Source organism: Oncorhynchus keta, unplaced genomic scaffold (assembly GCF_023373465.1).
Source record: "Oncorhynchus keta strain PuntledgeMale-10-30-2019 unplaced genomic scaffold, Oket_V2 Un_scaffold_17242_pilon_pilon, whole genome shotgun sequence".
Taxonomy (NCBI): Eukaryota; Metazoa; Chordata; class Actinopteri; order Salmoniformes; family Salmonidae; genus Oncorhynchus; species Oncorhynchus keta.
In genome coordinates this window covers 485,628-509,542 of record NW_026290817.1, presented here as the reverse complement: position 1 = coordinate 509,542, position 23,915 = coordinate 485,628, and the positions used below count along the sequence as shown (strand labels likewise).

Genomic DNA, 23,915 nt, shown 5'->3' with positions numbered 1-23,915 from the left:
CCTCCCACTCCTCTCCTCCTCTCCTCCACGGTCTGCAGATAAAAAGAGAAACTAACATTCTGATGAATGATCTGTTTCCTTTATGTCTGCATGAGGAAATAGCAACAGTTTCTGGACACATCAGAAACACACACAAACACACACACACACACACACACACACACACACACACACACACACACACACACACACACACACACACACACACACACACACACACACACACACACACACACACACACACACACACACACACACACACACACACACAGCACCCCATTAGGATGAATGTCAAAGCGTGGGCCAAGGGTGTGCAGCGCTGTGTGTTTCCGATGGTCTCATAGCTGGTGACATCATTATTTCTCTCATTTAAAGGGATCCCCTGGTCGAGAAGGTCCCCCAGGTCCTCCTGGCCCCCCGGGTCAACCAGTAAGTTAACCGCTCATCTCTTTCTCATCTCTCTCTCTCAGAGATATACTGTGTCAGTGTCACTTGGAGGTGCTAAGCCCACTGTACCATATTTAGGTTAAATGCCTCAAAACCACAGAAAGACAATTATTTTACAGAAAAATGAAATCACTGTACTTGAAGGGGTTATGTATAAGGCATTCATACCACCTTAAAAACAATCATGGTAACTTTGAGTGTTTCAGTATCAGTCATACCACCTTAAACACAATAATTATAACTTTGAGTGTTTCAGTATCATTCATACCACCATAAACACAATCATTATAACTTTGAGTGTTTCAGTATCATTCATACCACCATAAACACAATCATTATAACTTTGAGTGTTTCAGTATCATTCATACCACCATAAAACAATCATTATAACTTTGAGTGTTTCAGTATCATTCATACCACCTTAAACACAATCATTATAACTTTGAGTGTTTCAGTATCAGTCATACCACCTTAAAAACAATCATTATAACTTTGAGTGTTTCAGTATCATTCATACCACCTTAAACACAATCATTATAACTTTGAGTGTTTCAGTATCAGTCATACCACCTTAAAAACAATCATTATAATTTTGAGTGTTTCAGTATCATTCATACCACCTTAAACACAATCATTATAACTTTGAGTGTTTCAGTATCATTCATACCACCTTAAACACAATCATTATAACTTTGAGTGTTTCAGTATCATTCATACCACCTTAAACACAATCATTATAACTTTGAGTGTTTCAGTATCATTCATACCACCTTAAACACAATCATTATAACTTTGAGTGTTTCAGTATCAGTCATACCACCTTAAACACAATCATTATAACTTTGAGTGTTTCAGTATCATTCATACCACCATAAACACAATCATTATAACTTTGAGTGTTTCAGTATCATTCATACCACCTTAAACACAATCATTATAACTTTGAGTGTTTCAGTATCAGTCATACCACCTTAAACACAATCATTATAACTTTGAGTGTTTCAGTATCATTCATACCACCTTAAACACAATCATTATAACTTTGAGTGTTTCAGTATCATTCATACCACCTTAAACACAATCATTATAACTTTGAGTGTTTCAGTATCAGTCATACCACCTTAAACACAATCATTATAACTTTGAGTGTTTCAGTATCATTCATACCACCTTAAACACAATCATTATAACTTTGAGTGTTTCAGTATCATTCATACCACCTTAAACACAATCATTATAACTTTGAGTGTTTCAGTATCATTCATACCACCTTAAACACAATCATTATAACTTTGAGTGTTTCAGTATCATTCATACCACCTTAAACACAATCATTATAACTTTGAGTGTTTCAGTATCATTCATACCACCTTAAACACAATCATTATAACTTTGAGTGTTTCAGTATCAGTCATACCACCTTAAACACAATCATTATAACTTTGAGTGTTTCAGTATCATTCATACCACCATAAACACAATCATTATAACTTTGAGTGTTTCAGTATCATTCATACCACCTTAAACACAATCATTATAACTTTGAGTGTTTCAGTATCAGTCATACCACCTCAAACACAATCATTATAACTTTGAGTGTTTCAGTATCATTCATACCACCTTAAACACAATCATTATAACTTTGAGTGTTTCAGTATCATTCATACCACCTTAAACACAATCATTATAACTTTGAGTGTTTCAGTATCAGTCATACCACCTTAAACACAATCATTATAACTTTGAGTGTTTCAGTATCATTCATACCACCTTAAACACAATCATTATAACTTTGAGTGTTTCAGTATCATTCATACCACCTTAAACACAATCATTATAACTTTGAGTGTTTTCAGTATCATTCATACCACCTTAAACACAATCATTATAACTTTGAGTGTTTCAGTATCATTCATACCACCTTAAACACAATCATTATAACTTTGAGTGTTTCAGTATCAGTATCATTCATACCACCATAAACACAAACGCTAAACACAAACGTTGTAACTTTGAGTGTTTCAGTATCATTCATACCACCTTAAACACAATCATTATAACTTTGAGTGTTTCAGTATCAGTCATACCACCTTAAACACAATCATTATAACTTTGAGTGTTTCAGTATCAGTCATACCACCTTAAACACAATCATTATAACTTTGAGTGTTTCAGTATCAGTCATACCACCATAAACACAATCATTATAACTTTGAGTGTTTCAGTATCATTCATACCACCTTAAACACAATCATTCTAACTTTGAGTGTTTCAGTATCAGTCATACCACCTTAAAACAATCATTATAACTTTGAGTGTTTCAGTATCATTCATACCACCTTAAACACAATCATTATAACTTTGAGTGTTTCAGTATCATTCATACCACCTTAAACACAAACACAATCATTATAACTTTGAGTGTTTCAGTATCATTCATACCACCTTAAACACAATCATTATAACTTTGAGTGTTTCAGTATCAGTCATACCACCTTAAAACAATCATTATAACTTTGAGTGTTTCAGTATCATTCATACCACCTTAAACACAATCATTATAACTTTGAGTGTTTCAGTCATCACCTTAAACACAATCATTATAACTCATATCATTCATACCTTAAACACAATCATTATAACTTTGAGTGTTTCAGTATCATTCATACCACCTTAAACACAATCATTATAACTTTGAGTGTTTCAGTATCATTCATACCACCTTAAACACAATCATTATAACTTTGAGTGTTTCAGTATCATTCATACCACCTTAAACACAATCATTATAACTTTGAGTGTTTCAGTATCATTCATACCACCTTAAACACAATCATTATAACTTTGAGTGTTTCAGTATCATTCATACCACCTTAAACACAATCATTATAACTTTGAGTGTTTCAGTATCATTCATACCACCATAAACACAATCATTATAACTTTGAGTGTTTCAGTATCATTCATACCACCTTAAACACAATCATTATAACTTTGAGTGTTTCAGTATCAGTCATACCACCTTAAACACAATCATTATAACTTTGAGTGTTTCAGTATCATTCATACCACCTTAAACACAATCATTATAACTTTGAGTGTTTCAGTATCATTCATACCACCTTAAACACAATCATTATAACTTTGAGTGTTTCAGTATCAGTCATACCACCTTAAACACAATCATTATAACTTTGAGTGTTTCAGTATCATTCATACCACCTTAAACACAATCATTATAACTTTGAGTGTTTCAGTATCATTCATACCACCTTAAACACAATCATTATAACTTTGAGTGTTTCAGTATCATTCATACCACCTTAAACACAATCATTATAACTTTGAGTGTTTCAGTATCATTCATACCACCTTAAACACAATCATTAAACACAATCATTATAAACACAATCATTATAACTTTGAGTGTTTCAGTATCATTCATACCACCTTAAACACAATCATTATAACTTTGAGTGTTTCAGTATCAGTCATACCACCTTAAACACAATCATTATAACTTTGAGTGTTTCAGTATCATTCATACCACCTTAAACACAATCATTATAACTTTGAGTGTTTCAGTATCATTCATACCACCTTAAACACAATCATTATAACTTTGAGTGTTTCAGTATCATTCATACCACCTTAAACACAATCATTATAACTTTGAGTGTTTCAGTATCATTCATACCACATTATAACTTAAACACAATCATTATAACTTTGAGTGTTTCAGTATCATTCATACCACCTTAAACACAATCATTATAACTTTGAGTGTTTCAGTATCAGTCATACCACCTTAAACACAATCATTATAACTTTGAGTGTTTCAGTATCATTCATACCACCTTAAACACAATCATTATAACTTTGAGTGTTTCAGTATCATTCACAATACCAGTATCATTCTTAAAAACACAATCATTATAACTTTGAGTGTTTCAGTATCATTCATACCACCTTAAACACAATCATTATAACTTTGAGTGTTTCAGTATCATTCATACCACCTTAAACACAATCATTATAACTTTGAGTGTTTCAGTATCATTCATACCACCATAAACACAAACGTTGTAACTTTGAGTGTTTCAGTATCATTCATACCACCTTAAACACAATCATTATAACTTTGAGTGTTTCAGTATCAGTCATACCACCTTAAACACAATCATTATAACTTTGAGTGTTTCAGTATCAGTCATACCACCTTAAACACAATCATTATAACTTTGAGTGTTTCAGTATCAGTCATACCACCATAAACACAATAATTATAACTTTGAGTGTTTCAGTATCATTCATACCACCTTAAACACAATCATTATAACTTTGAGTGTTTCAGTATCAGTCATACCACCATAAAACAATCATTATAACTTTGAGTGTTTCAGTATCATTCATACCACCATAAAACAATCATTATAACTTTGAGTTTTTTAGAATCATTCATAAGAGTTCAAGCTTCGAGTGATGCTAAGATAATTATGACAGGTTCATTCAACTATGATCTGACTGAAAAAGATTAAATGTATGATGACAATGTGTCTTTCCAACAGACTGCCTTGCCAATTGTCGGAGATATGAGCTCTTTACTCAAGGTACTGGACTGTTTCATGTATTACCGTGTTGGCATATGATTATTCCCATCAATTGTCGTTCCAACATTATTCAGTGTGGTACATAAATCATACATTATTTTTTAATTGACAAGATTCATGGAAGATATTTTGTTATTACCTTGAAGTGCCAACATGTAGATCTACATTGACTGAGGGTGTAGAAACAGGTTATAATTTAGCCTGCTTTAATTGCATCAGTTACTATGATTTGCACAGTTGCCCACAGTGGTGTATTTCACACTTTAAGACCTCACAATTGTAATACAACAACAAACTTTTAATGTTGATATTTTGATGTGATATTTTCACCAGTACTAAACCTATCAGGGTGATGTTACGGAATTATTAACAGAAGCTCAGGAGCGCCTCCATCAGGTGGTGGTGGCGAACTGCAGCTAGAAATTCAAGAAATTGGAAATCCACTATGGAAATGCATTATTATATTCAACAGGAATCCTTGAAATGTCCTAAGAAGAATGCTGTTGTTGAATACATCCCTCCTGGAGTGCACAGGGAATATGTCCAAAATGGTACCCTATTCCCTACACTGTGAACTACTATATAGGGAATAGGGCTCTTGTCAACAGTAGTGCACTATATAGGGAATAGGGCTTTCTGTTGTCAGTTGTTTGTTCTCACAGTGACCTTGTTGCTATGTATTTAAGGGACAATACTTCTCCTTTTCCTTCTCTCTCTCCAACACTCCCATGCCTTGTTGATGTATCTGTACAATGTACACTCTTCTGTCTCTGTCTGTCTCTTCTCTCTCTCCGTCTGTCTTCTCCTTCTCCATCTGTCTCTTCTCTCTCTCTGTCTGTCTTTTCTCTCTCTCCGTCTGTCTTCTCCTTCTCCATCTGTCTCTTCTCTCTCTCTGTCTGTCTCTTCTCTCTCTCCGTCTGTCTTCTCCTTCTCCGTCTGTCTCTTCTCTCTCTCCATCTGTCTCTTCTCTCTCTCCATCTGTCTCTTCTCTCTCTCCATCTGTCTCTTCTCTCTCTCTATCTGTCTCTTCTCTCTCTCCGTCTGTCTTCTCCTTCTCCATCTGTCTCTTCTCTCTCTCCATCTGTCTCTTCTCTCTCTCCATCTGTCTCTTCTCTCTCTCCATCTGTCTCTTCTCTCTTTGCATCTGTCTCTTCTCTCTGTCTCTTCTCTCTGTCCATCTGTCTCTTCTCTCTACATCTCTCTTCTCTCTGTCCATCTGTCTCTTCTCTCTACATCTCTCTTCTCTCTGTCCATCTGTCTCTTCTCTCTACATCTCTCTTCTCTCTGTCCATCTGTCTCTTCTCTCTTCTCTCTGTCCATCTGTCTCTTCTCTCTTCTCTCTCTGTCTCTCTTCTCTCTCTGTCTCTATTCTCTCTGTCCATCTGTCTCTTCGCTCTTCTCTCTCTGTCCTCTCTGTCTCTCTTCTCTCTGTCCATCTGTCTCTTCTCTCTTCTCTCTCTTCTCTCTCTGTCTCTCTTCTCTCTCTCTGTCTTCTCTCTCTTCTCTGTGTTTGTGTGATTACTGTTTGGTTGTGATGCTAGTCCCTCTCAGCCAGCCAAGATGAATGCACATCCATGCATTCATCCCTCTCTTCTCAGTCAGAGAAGAAATTATGTGTATTTAAAACAGGATTGTGTCTGTTGAAAGAGGATTGTGTTAAAACAGGATTATGAGAGAGGGGGGGATTTTATTCTACCAGACCAAAGATAGGAAGCCCAGTTAATTGAATAAAGTTTCCAAGCTTTTAGCTGTTCAAAGCAGATTGACATTTATTGTCATGAATCTTGTCCTGGAGGCAGAACTGAGCAACTTCCACTAGATTGGCCAGCTGCAAAGTCAGAATTGGCTATGTTGCTTTTTGGTCTTAGTTTAGGTTTATTAGTGTGGTTAAGATTAAAGTTAGATTTAAAATCTGATTTTTCGACTTTGTTACTGTGCTAGCTAGTGACCACTCTGCAGAACTGCCTCCAGAACAAGATCCATGACAAAGAAACGCTAACCTGCCTGTTTAAAGGCCTTTTTACAATGTGCTGCTGGCTTGACTGCGTCATTCAACTTGATGAGCTGAATGACAATCCTCCCCAAGAATAGCTTTTCTCCGTTTCTTCACTTTAATTGACAGTGTTTGGTCACTTTACAGCCGATGGTATTTGATATTTCACACTGAAAGCAGCACTCAACTGAATTGGACCTTTTTATTTCAAGACACTTCGCTCAAGTCTCTCTCAGAAAAAAAGATTTGTACATAAAGTTAGATGAAATATCTTCCCACTGCTCTTCTCTGATTAATCTAAATGTCAGTGACACTAAGGGTCATACAGTCTTCATGCTGTATAAACAGAACTGATATCCATCTACAGATAAATGGTTGGAAGTGGAACGTATTCACGTGTTCTTCATATGAGGCTGCTGAGGGAGGGCAGCTCATAGTAATGGCTGGAACGGCATCAAACACATGGAAACCATTCCACCTATTCCACTCCAGTCATTACTATGAGCCCGTCCTCCCTAATTCAGGTGCCACCAACCTCCTGTGGTGTTCTTCTACTGAATGTACACTGAGTGGACATAAAAATTAGGAACAGCTGCTCTTTCCATGTCATAGACTGACCAGGTGAATGTCTGCTGCTGTAGAGGAAGTACACTTCAACAGGGCTGATTTCCCAGACAGGGCTGATTTCACCAGACAGGGCTGATTTCCCAGACAGGGCTGATTTCCCAGAAAGGGCTGATTTCCCAGACAGGGCTGATTTCCCAGACAGGGCTGATTTCCCAGACAGGGCTGATTTCCCAGACAGGGCTGATTTCCCAGACAGGGCTGATTTCCCAGAAAGGGCTGATTTCCCAGACAGGGCTGATTTCCCAGACAGGGCTGATTTCCCAGACAGGGCTGATTTCCCAGACAGGGCTGATTTCCCAGACAGGGCTGATTTCCCAGACAGGGCTGATTTCCCAGACAGGGCTGATTTCCCAGACAGGGCTGATTTCCCAGACAGGGCTGATTTCCCAGACAGGGCTGATTTCCCAGACAGGGCTGATTTCCCAGACAGGGCTGATTTCCCAGACAGGGCTGATTTCCCAGACAGGGCTGATTTCCCAGACAGGGCTGATTTCCCAGAAAGGGCTGATTTCCCAGACACAGACTAAGCCTAACTATTTGAATGTAAATAAATGTTACTCAGTGAAACCTGAACTGGATAGGAGACTGTGATATTTCAAATGATCCCCAAATGTCAGAGTCAGTTAGAGAGTGGGTGGGAAATAAGACAATGAATGTCTGGTTCTCAGTCTGCTCACATTAACTTCAATGTTGTGGAAACATTGAGAGAACATTAAGACATCTCCCCTGCTGTTCGACCCAGGGGAGATGGAATACAAACACAAGGAGCACTGTATTTCCCTGCTGTGACTCAGTGACAGATATGTGGTCTATATGACCGTACCTCTCCCCCTCCCGCTGTGTGTTGGCAGAATGCCTGCACCGTGTGCCAGACCAGAGTGCCAGGTCTGCCTGGGCAGAAGGGCGAGCAGGGAACCCATGGAGCGACAGGAGTGCAAGGCATGGTGGGAGAAAAGGTGAGTGTCTCATTATCTTTACTGTGTGTGTGTGTGTGTGTGTGTGTGTGCGTGCGTGCGTGCGTGCGTGTGTGTGTGCGTGCATGCGTGCGTGCGTGTGTGGAACCCTTCCGCCCAGAAGTGTGAGAGTGGAACCCTTGGGGACAGATTGTGTGGTTTTGTGTGTGTGTCTTTCTCTGTGCATGTGTTCTTGCGTGCATTGATTTGCGTGTGTGTCCATCCTAAACAGGGGGATCCAGGAGTGCGAGGACCTCTCGGTAATCCAGGGAAAGAAGGTCCAAAGGTAGGAAACAACGTGTCATCCTGATTATAATGCAGGTGTTCTAAATGGCAGACTATTCCCTATTATAATGGTTGTGTTCTAAATGGCAGACTATTCCCTATTATAATGGATGTGTTCTAAATGGCAGACTATTCCCTATTATAATGGATGTGTTCTAAATGGCAGACTATTCCCTATTATAATGGATGTGTTCTAAATGGCAGACTATTCCCTATTATAATGGATGTGTTCTAAATGGCAGCCTATTCCCTATTATAATGGATGTGTTCTAAATGGCAGACTATTCCCTATTATAATGGATGTGTTCTAAATGGCAGACTATTCCCTATTATAATGGATGTGTTCTAAATGGCAGCCTATTCCCTATTATAATGGATGTGTTCTAAATGGCAGACTATTCCCTATTATAATGTATGTGTTCTAAATAGCAGCCTATTCCCTATTATAATGGATGTGTTCTAAATGGCAGACTATTCCCTATTATAATGGATGTGTTCTAAATGGCAGCCTATTCCCTATTATAATGGATGTGTTCTAAATGGCAGCCTATTCCCTATTATAATGGATGTGTTCTAAATGGCAGCCTATTCCCTATTATAATGGATGTGTTCTAAATGGCAGCCTATTCCCTACATAGTGCCTTTCACCTCTGGTGAAAAGTAGTGCCCTGTGTAAAGGATTAGGACACAGTGAATTTGGGACACAGTCAATGTATACATAATTACTCCATTCACTCCATTCATTGGCAATCTCAGCATGACAAAGTGAATTAGAAAAGATGATAGGTGTAATAGTATTTAGACTGGTGCATAACATCGCTGGGGACTACACTTCTCCAGGTTATTATTTTACATGGTTCTATCCCTTGTTGCTATTCATTTCCAGTTGAATTGTTTTCATAATACTTCCTACGAATAAATACCCTCTTCGTAATGCATTGTGAGCGCATTTATAATGCCTTATAAACAATGCATAATATGCTATAATGTACGACATAGGCTCTCGTAGTTGTTCATATTTCTTTTCATCGGAGAGATTTGGGAAGATTCAGACACCAACCGTTGAACCAAAGATTCAGACATTTACCATGTTAGTCCAGCACATTCGTATCGTCAGAGCTGCTGGCTGCAGACGTGGTTGCCATGGATACACAGCAGTGTCCTGTATTAGTAAAATTACCCAAGCAGTCGCTTCTAATTGGCTCTATTAGAAACAAGAAGTCAAAGTGAAATGTATGACCACCCGTCATGCCGCTGGTTTGAGACTATTAGGTTTGGAGAGAACATACTGTATATTATGGTGGCAGACATTTCTCATTTCACAAGCAGACACATTAAGAAAAGGTTTATACATAATTCAACTTGATTTGTCCATTTGTGTACTATTTACTGTTGCTGTTACTGTTTACTCATTCATTGATGCTGTTTGCTGTTCTAGGGGATGAAAGGAGAGAGAGGATTCCCTGGTCCTAGTGGAGACAAAGGAGATGAGGTGGGTTTCAGACCTGTCCTGGGGACAATACACCAATCATATACTTTAACATGCTTGAGTGTGCTTGACGGTACACTACATCAAATCAAATCAAATCAAATCTGGAACCAACAATCATTCCACGCTCACAGTCGCTTAGGTCACTGGTTTTACCCTTTGTAACGTTCAGTCGATCAGTAACAGAATGCCTCAGTGCCTCAATGCCTCAATGCCTCAATGCCTCAATGCCTCAATGCCTCAATGCCTCAATGCCTCAATGCCTCAATGCCTCAGTGCCTCAATGCCTCAATGCCTCAATGCCTCAATGCCTCAATGCCTCAATGCCTCAGTGCCTCAATGCCTCAATGCCTCAATGCCTCAATGCCTCAGTGCCTCAATGCCTCAATGCCTCAGTGCCTCAATGCCTCAATGCCTCAATGCCTCAGTGCCTCAGTGCCTCAATGCCTCAATGCCTCAATGCCTCAGTGCCTCAATGCCTCAGTGCCTCAATGCCTCAATGCCTCAATGCCTCAGTGCCTCAGTGCCTCAATGCCTCAATGCCTCAGTGCCTCAATGCCTCAGTGCCTCAATGCCTCAGTGCCTCAGTGCCTCAATGCCTCAATGCCTCAATGCCTCAGTGCCTCAATGCCTCAATGCCTCAATGCCTCAGTGCCTCAGTGCCTCAATGCCTCAGTGCCTCAGTGCCTCAGTGCCTCAGTGCCTCAATGCCTCAGTGCCTCAGTGCCTCAATGCCTCAATGCCTCAGTGCCTCAGTGCCTCAGTGCCTCAGTGCCTCAATGCCTCAGTGCCTCAGTGCCTCAGTGCCTCAGTGCCTCAATGCCTCAATGCCTCAGTGCCTCAGTGCCTCAGTGCCTCAATGCCTCAATGCCTCAGTGCCTCAGTGCCTCAGTGCCTCAATGCCTCAATGCCTCAATGCCTCAGTGCCTCAATGCCTCAGTGCCTCAGTGCCTCAATGCCTCAGTGCCTCAATGCCTCAATGCCTGCCTTTATGCCTGCTTTATATAGCAAGCCCACGGTCACATGACTCATCTTGCCCCATGTACAACAGAATCAATGGAATAGCCCCGAAAATGCAAACGAGGTTAACTCTCCTCTTGTCCTTCTTGCAATACCTACCAGTAAGGCTATCATACACTACCTATTACACAGGAAGTGACAATGATTGTTCTCTGGTGTTTCTTGTCTTTCGCAGGGCTCTCCTGGAGTTCCAGGCATTCTGGGTACAACCGCCGTACTGGAGCCCCTGTAAGCAAAACAAATCACCAATTTCATTAAATCATCTTTCACATCTATTCATCCCTCGTTGTAATGCATGTCTAGTACTCATCGTTTGGCCCCTATTTTCTCTCACCCAGTTTCTATATTTATTTTCTGACCCAGTTAATTGATGTACTATGTTTTCTATATTTAGTTTGTGACCCAGTTAATTGATGTACTATGTTTTCTATATTTAGTTAGTGACCCAGTTAATTGATGTACTATGTTTTCTATATTTAGTTTGTGACCCAGTTAATTGATGTACTATGTTTTCTATATTTAGTTTGTGACCCAGTTAATTGATGTACTATGTTTTCTATATTTAGTTAGTGACCCAGTTAATTGATGTACCTTGTTTTCTATATTTAGTTTGTGACCCAGTTAATTGATGTACTATGTTTTCTATGTTTAGTTAGTGACCCAGTTAATTGATGTACTATGTTTTCTATATTTAGTTAGTGACCCAGTTAATTGATGTACCTTGTTTTCTATATTTAGTTTGTGACCCAGTTAATTGATGTACTATGTTTTCTATATTTAGTTAGTGACCCAGTTAATTGATGTACTATGTTTTCTATATTTAGTTAGTGACCCAGTTAATTGATGTACTATGTTTTCTATGTTTAGTTAGTGACCCAGTTAATTGATGTACTATGTTTTCTATATTTAGTTTGTGACCCAGTTAATTGATGTACTATGTTTTCTATATTTAGTTTGTGACCCAGTTAATTGATGTACTATGTTTTCTATATTTAGTTTGTGACCCAGTTAATTGATGTACTATGTTTTCTATATTTAGTTTGTGACCCAGTTAATTGATGTACTATGTTTTCTATATTTAGTTTGTGACCCAGTTAATTGATGTACTATGTTTTCTATATTTAGTTTGTGACCCAGTTAATTGATGTACTATGTTTTCTATATTTAGTTTGTGACCCAGTTAATTGATGTACTATGTTTTCTATATTTAGTTAGTGACCCAGTTAATTGATGTACCTTGTTTTCTATATTTAGTTTGTGACCCAGTTAATTGATGTACTATGTTTTCTATATTTAGTTAGTGACCCAGTTAATTGATGTACCTTGTTTTCTATATTTAGTTAGTGACCCAGTTAATTGATGTACCTTGTTTTCTATATTTAGTTAGTGACCCAGTTAATTGATGTACTATGTTTTCTATATTTAGTTAGTGACCCAGTTAATTGATGTACTATGTTTTCTATATTTAGTTTGTGACCCAGTTAATTGATGTACTATGTTTTCTATATTTAGTTAGTGACCCAGTTAATTGATGTACTATGTTTTCTATATTTAGTTTGTGACCCAGTTAATTGATGTACTATGTTTTCTATATTTAGTTTGTGACCCAGTTAATTGATGTACTATGTTTTCTATATTTAGTTTGTGACCCAGTTAATTGATGTACTATGTTTTCTATATTTAGTTTGTGACCCAGTTAATTGATGTACTATGTTTTCTATATTTAGTTTGTGACCCAGTTAATTGATGTACTATGTTTTCTATATTTAGTTTGTGACCCAGTTAATTGATGTACTATGTTTTCTATATTTAGTTTGTGACTATGTTTTCAGTTAATTGATGTACTATGTTTTCTATATTTAGTTTGTGACCCAGTTAATTGATGTACCTTGTTTTCTATATTTAGTTTGTGACCCAGTTAATTGATGTACTATGTTTTCTATATTTAGTTTGAGTTTTGTGACCCATTTAGTTAATTGATGTACTATGTTTTCTATATTTAGTTAGTGACCCAGTTAATTGATGTACCTTGTTTTCTATATTTAGTTTGTGACCCAGTTAATTGATGTACTATGTTTTCTTTTCTATTTAGTTTGTGACCCAGTTAATTGATGTACTATGTTTTCTATATTTAGTTTGTGACCCAGTTAATTGATGTACTATGTTTTCTATATTTAGTTTGTGACCCAGTTAATTGATGTACTTGTTTTCTATATTTAGTTTGTGACCCAGTTAATTGATGTACTATGTTTTCTATATTTAGTTTGTGACCCAGTTAATTGATGTACTATGTTTTCTATATTTAGTTTGTGACCCAGTTAATTGATGTACTTGTTTTCTATATTTAGTTAGTGACCCAGTTAATTGATGTACTATGTTTTCTATATTTAGTTTGTGACCCAGTTAATTGATGTACTATGTTTTCTATATTTAGTTTGTGACCCAGTTAATTGATGTACTATGTTTTCTATATTTAGTTTGTGACCCAGTTAATTGATGTACTATGTTTTCTATATTTAGTTTGTGACTCAGTTAATTGATGTACCGTGTTTTCTATATTTAGTTTGTGACCCAGTTAATTGATGTACTATGTTTTCTATATTTAGTTTGTGACCCAGTTAATTGATGTACCTTGTTTTCTATATTTAGTTTGTGACCCAGTTAATTGATGTACCTTGTTTTCTATATTTAGTTTTGTGACCCAGTTAATTGATGTACCTTGTTTTTCTATATTTAGTTTGTGACCCAGTTAATTGATGTACCTTGTTTTCTATATTTAGTTTGTGACCCAGTTAATTGATGTACTTGTTTTCTATATTTAGTTTGTGACCCAGTTAATTGATGTACCTGTTTTCTATATTTAGTTTGTGACCCAGTTAATTGATGTACCTTGTTTTCTATATTTAGTTTGTGACCCAGTTAATTGATGTACTATGTTTTCTATATTTAGTTTGTGACCCAGTTAATTGATGTACTATTGTTTTCTATATTTAGTTTGTGACCCAGTTAATTGATGTACTATGTTTTCTATATTTAGTTTGTGACCCAGTTAATTGATGTACTTGTTTTCTATATTTAGTTTGTGACCCAGTTAATTGATGTACCTGTTTTCTATATTTAGTTTGTGACCCAGTTAATTGATGTACTATGTTTTCTATATTTAGTTTGTTAATTGACCCAGTTAATTGATGTACTATGTTTTCTATATTTAGTTTGTGACCCAGTTAATTGATGTACTATGTTTTCTATATTTAGTTTGTGACCCAGTTAATTGATGTACTATGTTTTCTATATTTAGTTTGTGACCCAGTTAATTGATGTACTATGTTTGTGACCCAGTATATTTAGTTTGTGACCCAGTTAATTGATGTACTATGTTTTCTATATTTAGTTTGTGACCCAGTTAATTGATGTACTATGTTTTCTATATTTAGTTTGTGACCCAGTTAATTGATGTACCTTGTTTTCTATATTTAGTTTGTGACCCAGTTAATTGATGTACTATTGTTTTCTATATTTAGTTTGTGACCCAGTTAATTGATGTACCTTGTTTTCTATATTTAGTTTGTGACCCAGTTAATTGATGTACTATGTTTTCTATATTTAGTTTGTGACCCAGTTAATTGATGTACCTTGTTTTCTATATTTAGTTTGTGACCCAGTTAATTGATGTACTTGTTTTCTATATTTAGTTTGTGACCCAGTTAATTGATGTACTATGTTTTCTATATTTAGTTTGTGACCCAGTTAATTGATGTACTATGTTTTCTATATTTAGTTTGTGACCCAGTTAATTGATGTACCTTGTTTTCTATATTTAGTTTGTGACCCAGTTAATTGATGTACCTTGTTTTCTATATTTAGTTTGTGACCCAGTTAATTGATGTACTATGTTTTCTATATTTAGTTTGTGACCCAGTTAATTGATGTACTATGTTTTCTATATTTAGTTTGTGACCCAGTTAATTGATGTACTATGTTTTCTATATTTAGTTTGTGACCCAGTTAATTGATGTACTATGTTTTCTATATTTAGTTAGTGACCCAGTTAATTGATGTACTATGTTTTCTTTAGTATTTAGTTTAATTGTGAGTGACCCAGTTAATTGATGTACTATGTTTTCTATATTTAGTTTGTGACCCAGTTAATTGATGTACTATGTTTTCTATATTTAGTTTGTGACCCAGTTAATTGATGTACCTTGTTTTCTATATTTAGTTTGTGACCCAGTTAATTGATGTACTATGTTTTCTATATTTAGTTTGTAGTTAATTGATGTACCCAGTTAATTGATGTACTATGTTTTCTATATTTAGTTTGTGACCCAGTTAATTGATGTACTATGTTTTCTATATTTAGTTTGTGACCCAGTTAATTGATGTACTATGTTTTCTATATTTAGTTTGTGACCCAGTTAACCTTGATGTACCTTGTTTTCTATATTTAGTTTGTGACCCAGTTAATTGATGTACCTTGTTTTCTATATTTAGTTAGTGACCCAGTTAATTGATGTACTATGTTTTCTATATTTATTTTGTGACCCAGTTAATTGATGTACTATGTTTTCTATATTTAGTTTGTGACCCAGTTAATTGATGTACTATGTTTTCTATATTTAGTTTGTGACCCAGTTAATTGATGTACTATGTTTTCTATATTTAGTTAGTGACCCAGTTAATTGATGTACATTGATATGTTTTCTATATTTAGTTTGTGACCCAGTTAATTGATGTACTATGTTTTCTATATTTAGTTTGTGACCCAGTTAATTGATGTACCTTGTTTTCTATATGTTTTGTGACCCAGTTAATTTGTACTATGTTTTCTATATTTAGTTTGTGACCCAGTTAATTGATGTACCTTGTTTTCTATATTTAGTTTGTGACCCAGTTAATTGATGTACTATGTTTTCTATATTTAGTTTGTGACCCAGTTAATTGATGTACTATGTTTTCTATATTTAGTTTGTGACCCAGTTAATTGATGTACTATGTTTTCTATATTTAGTTTGTGACCCAGTTAATTGATGTACTATGTTTTCTATATTTAGTTTGTGACCCAGTTAATTGATGTACTATGTTTTCTATATTTAGTTTGTGACCCAGTTAATTGATGTACTATGTTTTCTATATTTAGTTTGTGACCCAGTTAATTGATGTACTATGTTTTCTATATTTAGTTTGTGACCCAGTTAATTGATGTACTATGTTTTCTATATTTAGTTTGTGATGTACCCAGTTAATTGATGTACCAGTTTGTTTTCTATATTTAGTTTGTGACCCAGTTAATTGATGTACTATGTTTTCTATATTTAGTTTGTGACCCAGTTAATTGATGTACTATGTTTTCTATATTTAGTTTGTGACCCAGTTAATTGATGTACTATGTTTTCTATATTTAGTTTGTGACCCAGTTAATTGATGTACTATGTTTTCTATATTTAGTTTGTGACCCAGTTAATTGATGTACTATGTTTTCTATATTTAGTTTGTGACCCAGTTAATTGATGTACTATGTTTTCTATATTTAGTTTGTGACCCAGTTAATTGATGTACTATGTTTTCTATATTTAGTTTGTGACCCAGTTAATTGATGTACCTTGTTTATATTTAGTTTGTGACCCAGTTAATTGATGTACTATGTTTTCTATATTTAGTTTGTGACCCAGTTAATTGATGTACTATGTTTTCTATATTTAGTTTGTGACCCAGTTAATTGATGTACTATGTTTTCTATATTTAGTTTGAGTTTGTGACCCAGTTAATTGATGTACTATGTTTTCTATATTTAGTTAGTGACCCAGTTAATTGATGTACCTTGTTTTCTATATTTAGTTTGTGACCCAGTTAATTGATGTACTATGTTTTCTATATTTAGTTAGTGACCCAGTTAATTGATGTACCTTGTTTTCTATATTTAGTTTGTGACCCAGTTAATTGATGTACTATGTTTTCTATATTTAGTTAGTGACCCAGTTAATTGATGTACTATGTTTTCTATATTTAGTTTGTGACCCAGTTAATTGATGTACTATGTTTTCTATATTTAGTTTGTGACCCAGTTAATTGATGTACTATGTTTTCTATATTTAGTTTGTGACCCAGTTAATTGATGTACTATGTTTTCTATATTTAGTTTGTGACCCAGTTAATTGATGTACTTGTTTTCTATATTTAGTTTGTGACCAGTTAATTGATGTACTATGTTTTCTATATTTAGTTTGTGACCCAGTTAATTGATGTACTATGTTTTCTATATTTAGTTTGTGACCCAGTTAATTGATGTACTATGTTTTCTATATTTAGTTTGTGACCCAGTTAATTGATGTACTATGTTTTCTATATTTAGTTTTGACCCAGTTAATTGATGTACTATGTTTTAGTTTGTGACCCAGTTAATTGATGTACTATGTTTTCTATATTTAGTTTGTGACCCAGTTAATTGATGTACTATGTTTTCTATATTTAGTTTGTGACCCAGTTAATTGATGTACTATGTTTTCTATATTTAGTTTGTGACCCAGTTAATTGATGTACTATGTTTTCTATATTTAGTTTGTGACCCAGTTAATTGATGTACTATGTTTTCTATATTTAGTTAGTGACCCAGTTAATTGATGTACTATGTTTTCTATATTTAGTTTGTGACCCAGTTAATTGATGTACTATGTTTTCTATATTTAGTTAATTGATGTACTATGTTTTCAGTTTGTGACCCAGAATTGTGTACTATGTTTTCTATATTTAGTTTGTGACCCAGTTAATTGATGTACTATGTTTTCTATATTTAGTTAGTGACCCAGTTAATTGATGTACTATGTTTTCTATATTTAGTTTGTGACCCAGTTAATTGATGTACTATGTTTTCTATATTTAGTTTGTGACCCAGTTAATTGATGTACTATGTTTTCTATATTTAGTTTGTGACCCAGTTAATTGATGTACTATGTTTTCTATATTTAGTTTGTGACCCAGTTAATTGATGTACTATGTTTTCTATATTTAGTTTGTGACCCAGTTAATTGATATACTATGTTTTCTATGTTTAGTTTGTGACCCAGTTAATTGATGTACTATGTTTTCTATATTTAGTTTGTGACCCAGTTAATTGATGTACTATGTTTTCTATATTTAGTTTGTGACCAGTTAATTGATGTACTATGTTTTCTATATTTAGTTTGTACCCAGTTAATTGATGTACTATGTTTTCTATATTTAGTTTGTGACCCAGTTAATTGATGTACTATGTTTTCTATGTTTAGTTTTGTGACCCAGTTAATTGATGTACTATGTTTTCTATATTTAGTTTGTGACCCAGTTAATTGATGTACTATGTTTTCTATATTTAGTTTGTGACCCAGTTAATTGATGTACTATGTTTTCTATATTTAGTTTGTGACCCAGTTAATTGATGTACTATGTTTTCTATATTTAGTTTGTGACCCAGTTAATTGATGTACTATGTTTTCTATGTTTAGTTAGTGACCCAGTTAATTGATGTACTATGTTTTCTATATTTAGTTTTGTGACCCAGTTAATTGATGTACTATGTTTTCTATATTTAGTTTGTGACCAGTTAATTGATGTACTATGTTTTCTATATTTAGTTTGTGACCCAGTTAATTGATGTACTATGTTTTCTATATTTAGTTTGTGACCCAGTTAATTGATGTACTATGTTTTCTATGTTTAGTTTGTGACCCAGTTAATTGATGTACCTTAATGTTTTCTATGTTTAGTTAGTGACCCAGTTAATTGATGTACCTTGTCTCTGTTTGCAGGGAGTCATGGGCAGACCTGGGCCAATGGGTCAGCCTGGAACAAAGGGAGATCGGGTAAGAAAGAGACGCTGTGTGTACACGCACTGTATGAATATACAGTCTCTAGTGAAGGTCTACTCACACTTACACGGTCTTCACACTTTGCTACCTTCAAATTAAATCTACAAAGGGATTCAATTAGATTTGTCCCAAATGTAGTTTCACAACCTACTCCAAAGTGAAAGAAAAATGATCATTTTCCAAATGACTTAGAAACACAAGATGATGATGAATTGATTACGTATGTTTTCACTTTTACTTGGTGGAAGCACCTTCAGCAGCCATTACAGCTGGGAATCATTCTGAATAAGATTCTACCAAGCTTGCACAACTCTCACGACAACATACGCGCGAGTAGCCAGTTTATTAGGTACGGGTCAGACCCCCTTGCCTCCAGAACAGAATGAATTTTGGGGGTATGGAAACATTGCTCAATTGGTATCAAAGGACCTGACATGTGCCAGGAAAACATTCCCACACAATTACACCACCGTCACCAGCTTGTACTGTTGATACCAGGCAGAATGGGGCCATGGACTCATGCTGCTTATGTCAAATCCTGACTCTGCCATCAGCATGATGCAACAGCAACTGCTGCAATAGCGCATCCGTGAAAAAGACAGACAAGTTGTGTATTCCGAGATGCCGTTCTGCCATCCACTGTTGTACTGCACCGATATTTACCTGTTTGTGGCCCTCCTGTTAGCTTGCACGATTATTGCCATTCTCCTTCAGCCTCTCTCATCAACAAGCTGTTTTCTCCCACGGGACTGCCGCTGACTGGCCACTGACTGGGTGTTTTTGTTTGTCGCACCATTCTCAGTAAACCTAGACTCTGTCCTGCGTGAAAAGGCCAGGGATGCCGGGCGTTTCTGAGATACTGGAACCGGCTCGCCTGCCACCGACGATCATACCAAGCTCAAAGTCTCTTAGGTTATTGGGATTGCCCATTGTAACATTCAGTTGAACAGTAAATGAATGCCTCAAGGCTTGTCTGCCTGCTTTACATAGTAAGCCACGGCCACATGACTCACTGTCTGTCGGAGTGAACCATTTTCCTGAACGGGTTGTTGTACCTAATAAACTGGCCACTGAGTGTATATCCATTGTTTTTGTTCAAATTGCTCAAGCTCAGTAAATTTGGTAGGGAATCATTGATGGACAGCAGTATTCAAACATTGTCTTTAATTTTTCAATCAGATTTAAGTCAGGACAGAGACGAAAACCATCTCAGGAACACTAAATACCTCTTGGAAAGATACTCTGTTGTGTCCTTGGCATAATTTTGCATGTGTGCAATTGTCCCACACAAAAATGTAACTCTATCCCAGGGTTAGGTATTCAGAAGACAGAGTTTCCTCTAACTTTTTTACCTGGGCTTTGTTCCTTTCATATTTCTTTAGATCCTGACCTCCCGAGGCCACTACAATACTGGAAATACAAAGGATCAAAACCATTGCATTCACTCCACATTACTGGCCCGCATGGTAAAGTGAAGGAAGCCTGTGTTAAAAAAATCCACTCCAAATCCTTGATTCTGTTTGCAACAATACCATTAAGTAATACTGCAAAGACAACACATAGCAAAGACATTACGTTTTTGGCCTAAAAATAAAAACTACAGGTTTTTGGTCAAATCCAATACAACATAACACAAAGTCAACCCTCTGTATTTTCAACTATTGTGGTTGGCAGCATCATGTTATGGGTATGCTTGTCATCGCCAGGGACTGGGGAGTTTGTCATGATCAAGCAATGGAATTATATTGCCTAAGAGTTGTGCAGAATCTTATTCAAAATGATTCACAGCTGTAATGGCTGTCAAGGTGCTTCACCAAGTATTAACTGTGTGAAGACACACAATCAAGACATCTTTGGTTTTTTTGTTTTCTTTATTAATTATAAATATTTGATATACATTTCTTTCACTTTGAAGATGTGGAGTAGGTTGTGTAGACCTGCAGAAAATATATCTAATTCAATCAATTTTTTATTTATTTTAAGGGGGAAATGTGAAGACTGTGCCATTGCTGTATAGACTTTCACTAGGCACTGTACTGTACATGTCTACTTTATGTTCTAAATATAGGCAGTTAGTACATACAGGGTCATGTTTTATTCAAGCATGTGGCCTGACATGCCAAGGAGCTGTTCTGATAGTCTAAGATGAAAACAATGCCTTGCATCTTATTTAGTGCTATCTCAAAGAGCATCAATAATGGGTTATTGTAATACTCAGGAATCATGTTATTTTCTTAAAAGCACATAATTCCTTATGGATTTCTCTTCAGTTTTGTTGTTGAAAGAATGCCATGGGCTAGTGTTGTCAGTGGATTGGGGTGGCGTGCTGTATGCCAATTCAGTAGGCTTGCAAGAGGCTTGTGCAGCCAGAACAACTCATAGGATCTCCTGTTTCTGTAGCGTGAGGCAGGTTGATGTATCAGTACACCCCTTGTACAGGACACAAGTTTATCGCAGAGCCTTATACCCCCAATCTATCTCAAATTCAACAGAGCTAGTATGTCCTCTTCTCAAATACTCTACCTCTGCAATAGACTTGTATTATCAGCCATGCCATGTCCCAAAGATTAGGATTGTCACTGTGTCTAATGTGTGGGTAAATATGGGTAAGAGGTATTCTTAGATTATTGGGATCTTAACCGGAGAAACGTGTTCCCCAGGACAGACTGGAAAGCATTATCCCTCTCATGGTTTGTTCTGTGTGTGTGTGTGTGTGTGTGTGTGTGTGTGTGTGTGTGTGTGTGTGTGTGTGTGTGTGTGTGTGTGTGTGTGTGTGTGTGTGTGTGTGTGTGTGTGTGTGTGTGTGTGTGTGTGTGTGTGTGTGTGTGTGTGTGTGTCTGTGTCTGTGTCTGTGTGTGTGTGTGTGTGTGTGTGTGTGTGTCCTACAGGGAAGTGAAGGCTCCCCTGGAAGGCCAGGACTACCAGGCCCCCCAGTAAGTTATTCAGAGCATCACTGAGATCTCTCTCTGTGTGTGTGTATACAGACTGTGTGTATGCGTGCGTGTGTTGTTGAGTCATTGGTGAGATGTGTCAACAGTTTTCATGCCTATGAATGATGACACCAGTTCAAGGTACCTAGCCAGTAATAGTGTCCTTTGAATGGCTGGTCACACAACACACCATTTAAAAGGACAGTGAGATTGACTTACTACTTTGAAGGACAACATGTTTTCTTCCGTCTACTTGAGAAAATGTTTTTCCTGTTCTTTCTTCCTTCCTGGAAATCAAATCAAGTACAATTCTATTGGTCACATACACATATTTAGCAGATGTTATTGTGGGTGTAGAGAAATGCTTGTGTTCCTAGCTCAACAGTGCAGTAGAATCTAACAGTGCAGTAGAATCTAACAGTGCAGTAGTATCTAAAAGTGCAGTAGTATCTAACAGTGCAGTAGTATCTAACAGTGCAGTAATATCTAACAGTGCAGTAGTATCTAACAGTGCAGTAGTATCTAACAGTGCAGTAGTATTTAACAGTGCAGTAGTTTTAACAGTGCAGTAGTATTTAACAGTAGTAGTTCCAGTAGTATTTACAGCTTTGATGCACCTGTACTGACCTCGCCTTCTGGATGATAGCGGGGTGAACAGGCCGTGGCTCAGGTGGTTGATGTTCTTGATTATCTTTTTGGCCTGTAACATCGGGTGCTGTAGGTGTCCTGGAGGGCAGGTTGAAATGTTATTGAGTCACCATGTTCATGTTACTTCTGGGGACACTGGAGCAAAACCAAAGGAGTGTTTCTTATTGGACACGTACAAAGCGAGTACTTAGGCCTGCTTTGGTAGAGCATGGCTCCCGGGTAGTATGGAGGGTTTCTGTCCGCTTTGTGCCTCTAAATGGCATATATTACTTCCTGTTTCACAACCCACTTACTGTGTTGGAGGAGAGGGTTAATGAATGAACTTCAGTACTGTAAATTCTTTAAATTGCACAAATGTAGAAAAAGCTTAGGGCCACAGATTTCCTTCAAACTTAAAACCTGTTCTCCTGTAGATACTCTGATGCTGTGGTTAGTTGAGCGCTGGCTTGCAGCCGTTTAGCTTTGCCTCAGATTACACACTGATGACAGACAGCACATACACTGAGTAGTGGAGAGGAGACCGGGGCAGGACTATCCAGACTCTATTCCCCTTCACTACTGGCCTCAAACCAGTCAGGCAGGTTGTCCAGGTATATTGATATCTGGCCCCATCTCTTTAAATCACTAGTCAGCCCCAGGTATTGATATCTCCCATGGACTATCCCAGGACTATATTGATATCTCCCATGAGCCCTAGTGATCATAGGCAGCCCCAGATATTGATATCTCCCATGTAGTGATCACCAGGCAGCCCCAGATATTGATATCTCCATGTAGTGATCACCAGGCAGCCCCAGATATTGATATCTCCATGTAGTGATCACCAGGCAGCCTCAGATATTGATATCTCCATGTAGTGATCACCAGGCAGCCCAGATATTGATATCTCCATGTAGTGATCACCAGGCAGCCCCAGATATTGATATCTCCATGTAGTGATCACCAGGCAGCCCCAGATATTGATATCTCCATGTAGTGATCACCAGGCAGCCCCAGAATATTGATATCTCCATGTAGTGATCACCAGGCAGCCCCAGATATTGATATCTCCATGTAGTGATCACCAGGCAGC

General features: G+C 36.6%; 1 protein-coding gene across 1 annotated transcript; it reads left to right on the top strand.

Moving 5' to 3' along the window:
• Window positions 1–379: 379 nt before the first annotated feature.
• On the top strand, window positions 380–22,202 carry LOC118380045 (collagen alpha-1(XIX) chain-like). The gene is made up of 8 exons (XM_052514281.1): window positions 380–429; window positions 5,016–5,057; window positions 8,529–8,633; window positions 8,863–8,916; window positions 10,354–10,407; window positions 11,600–11,652; window positions 19,206–19,259; window positions 22,154–22,202. The coding sequence occupies exons 2-8, from the start codon at window positions 5,040–5,042 to the stop codon at window positions 22,200–22,202; spliced, it is 387 nt and encodes a 128-aa protein (XP_052370241.1). The 5' UTR covers window positions 380–429; window positions 5,016–5,039.
• Window positions 22,203–23,915: the final 1,713 nt, after the last annotated feature.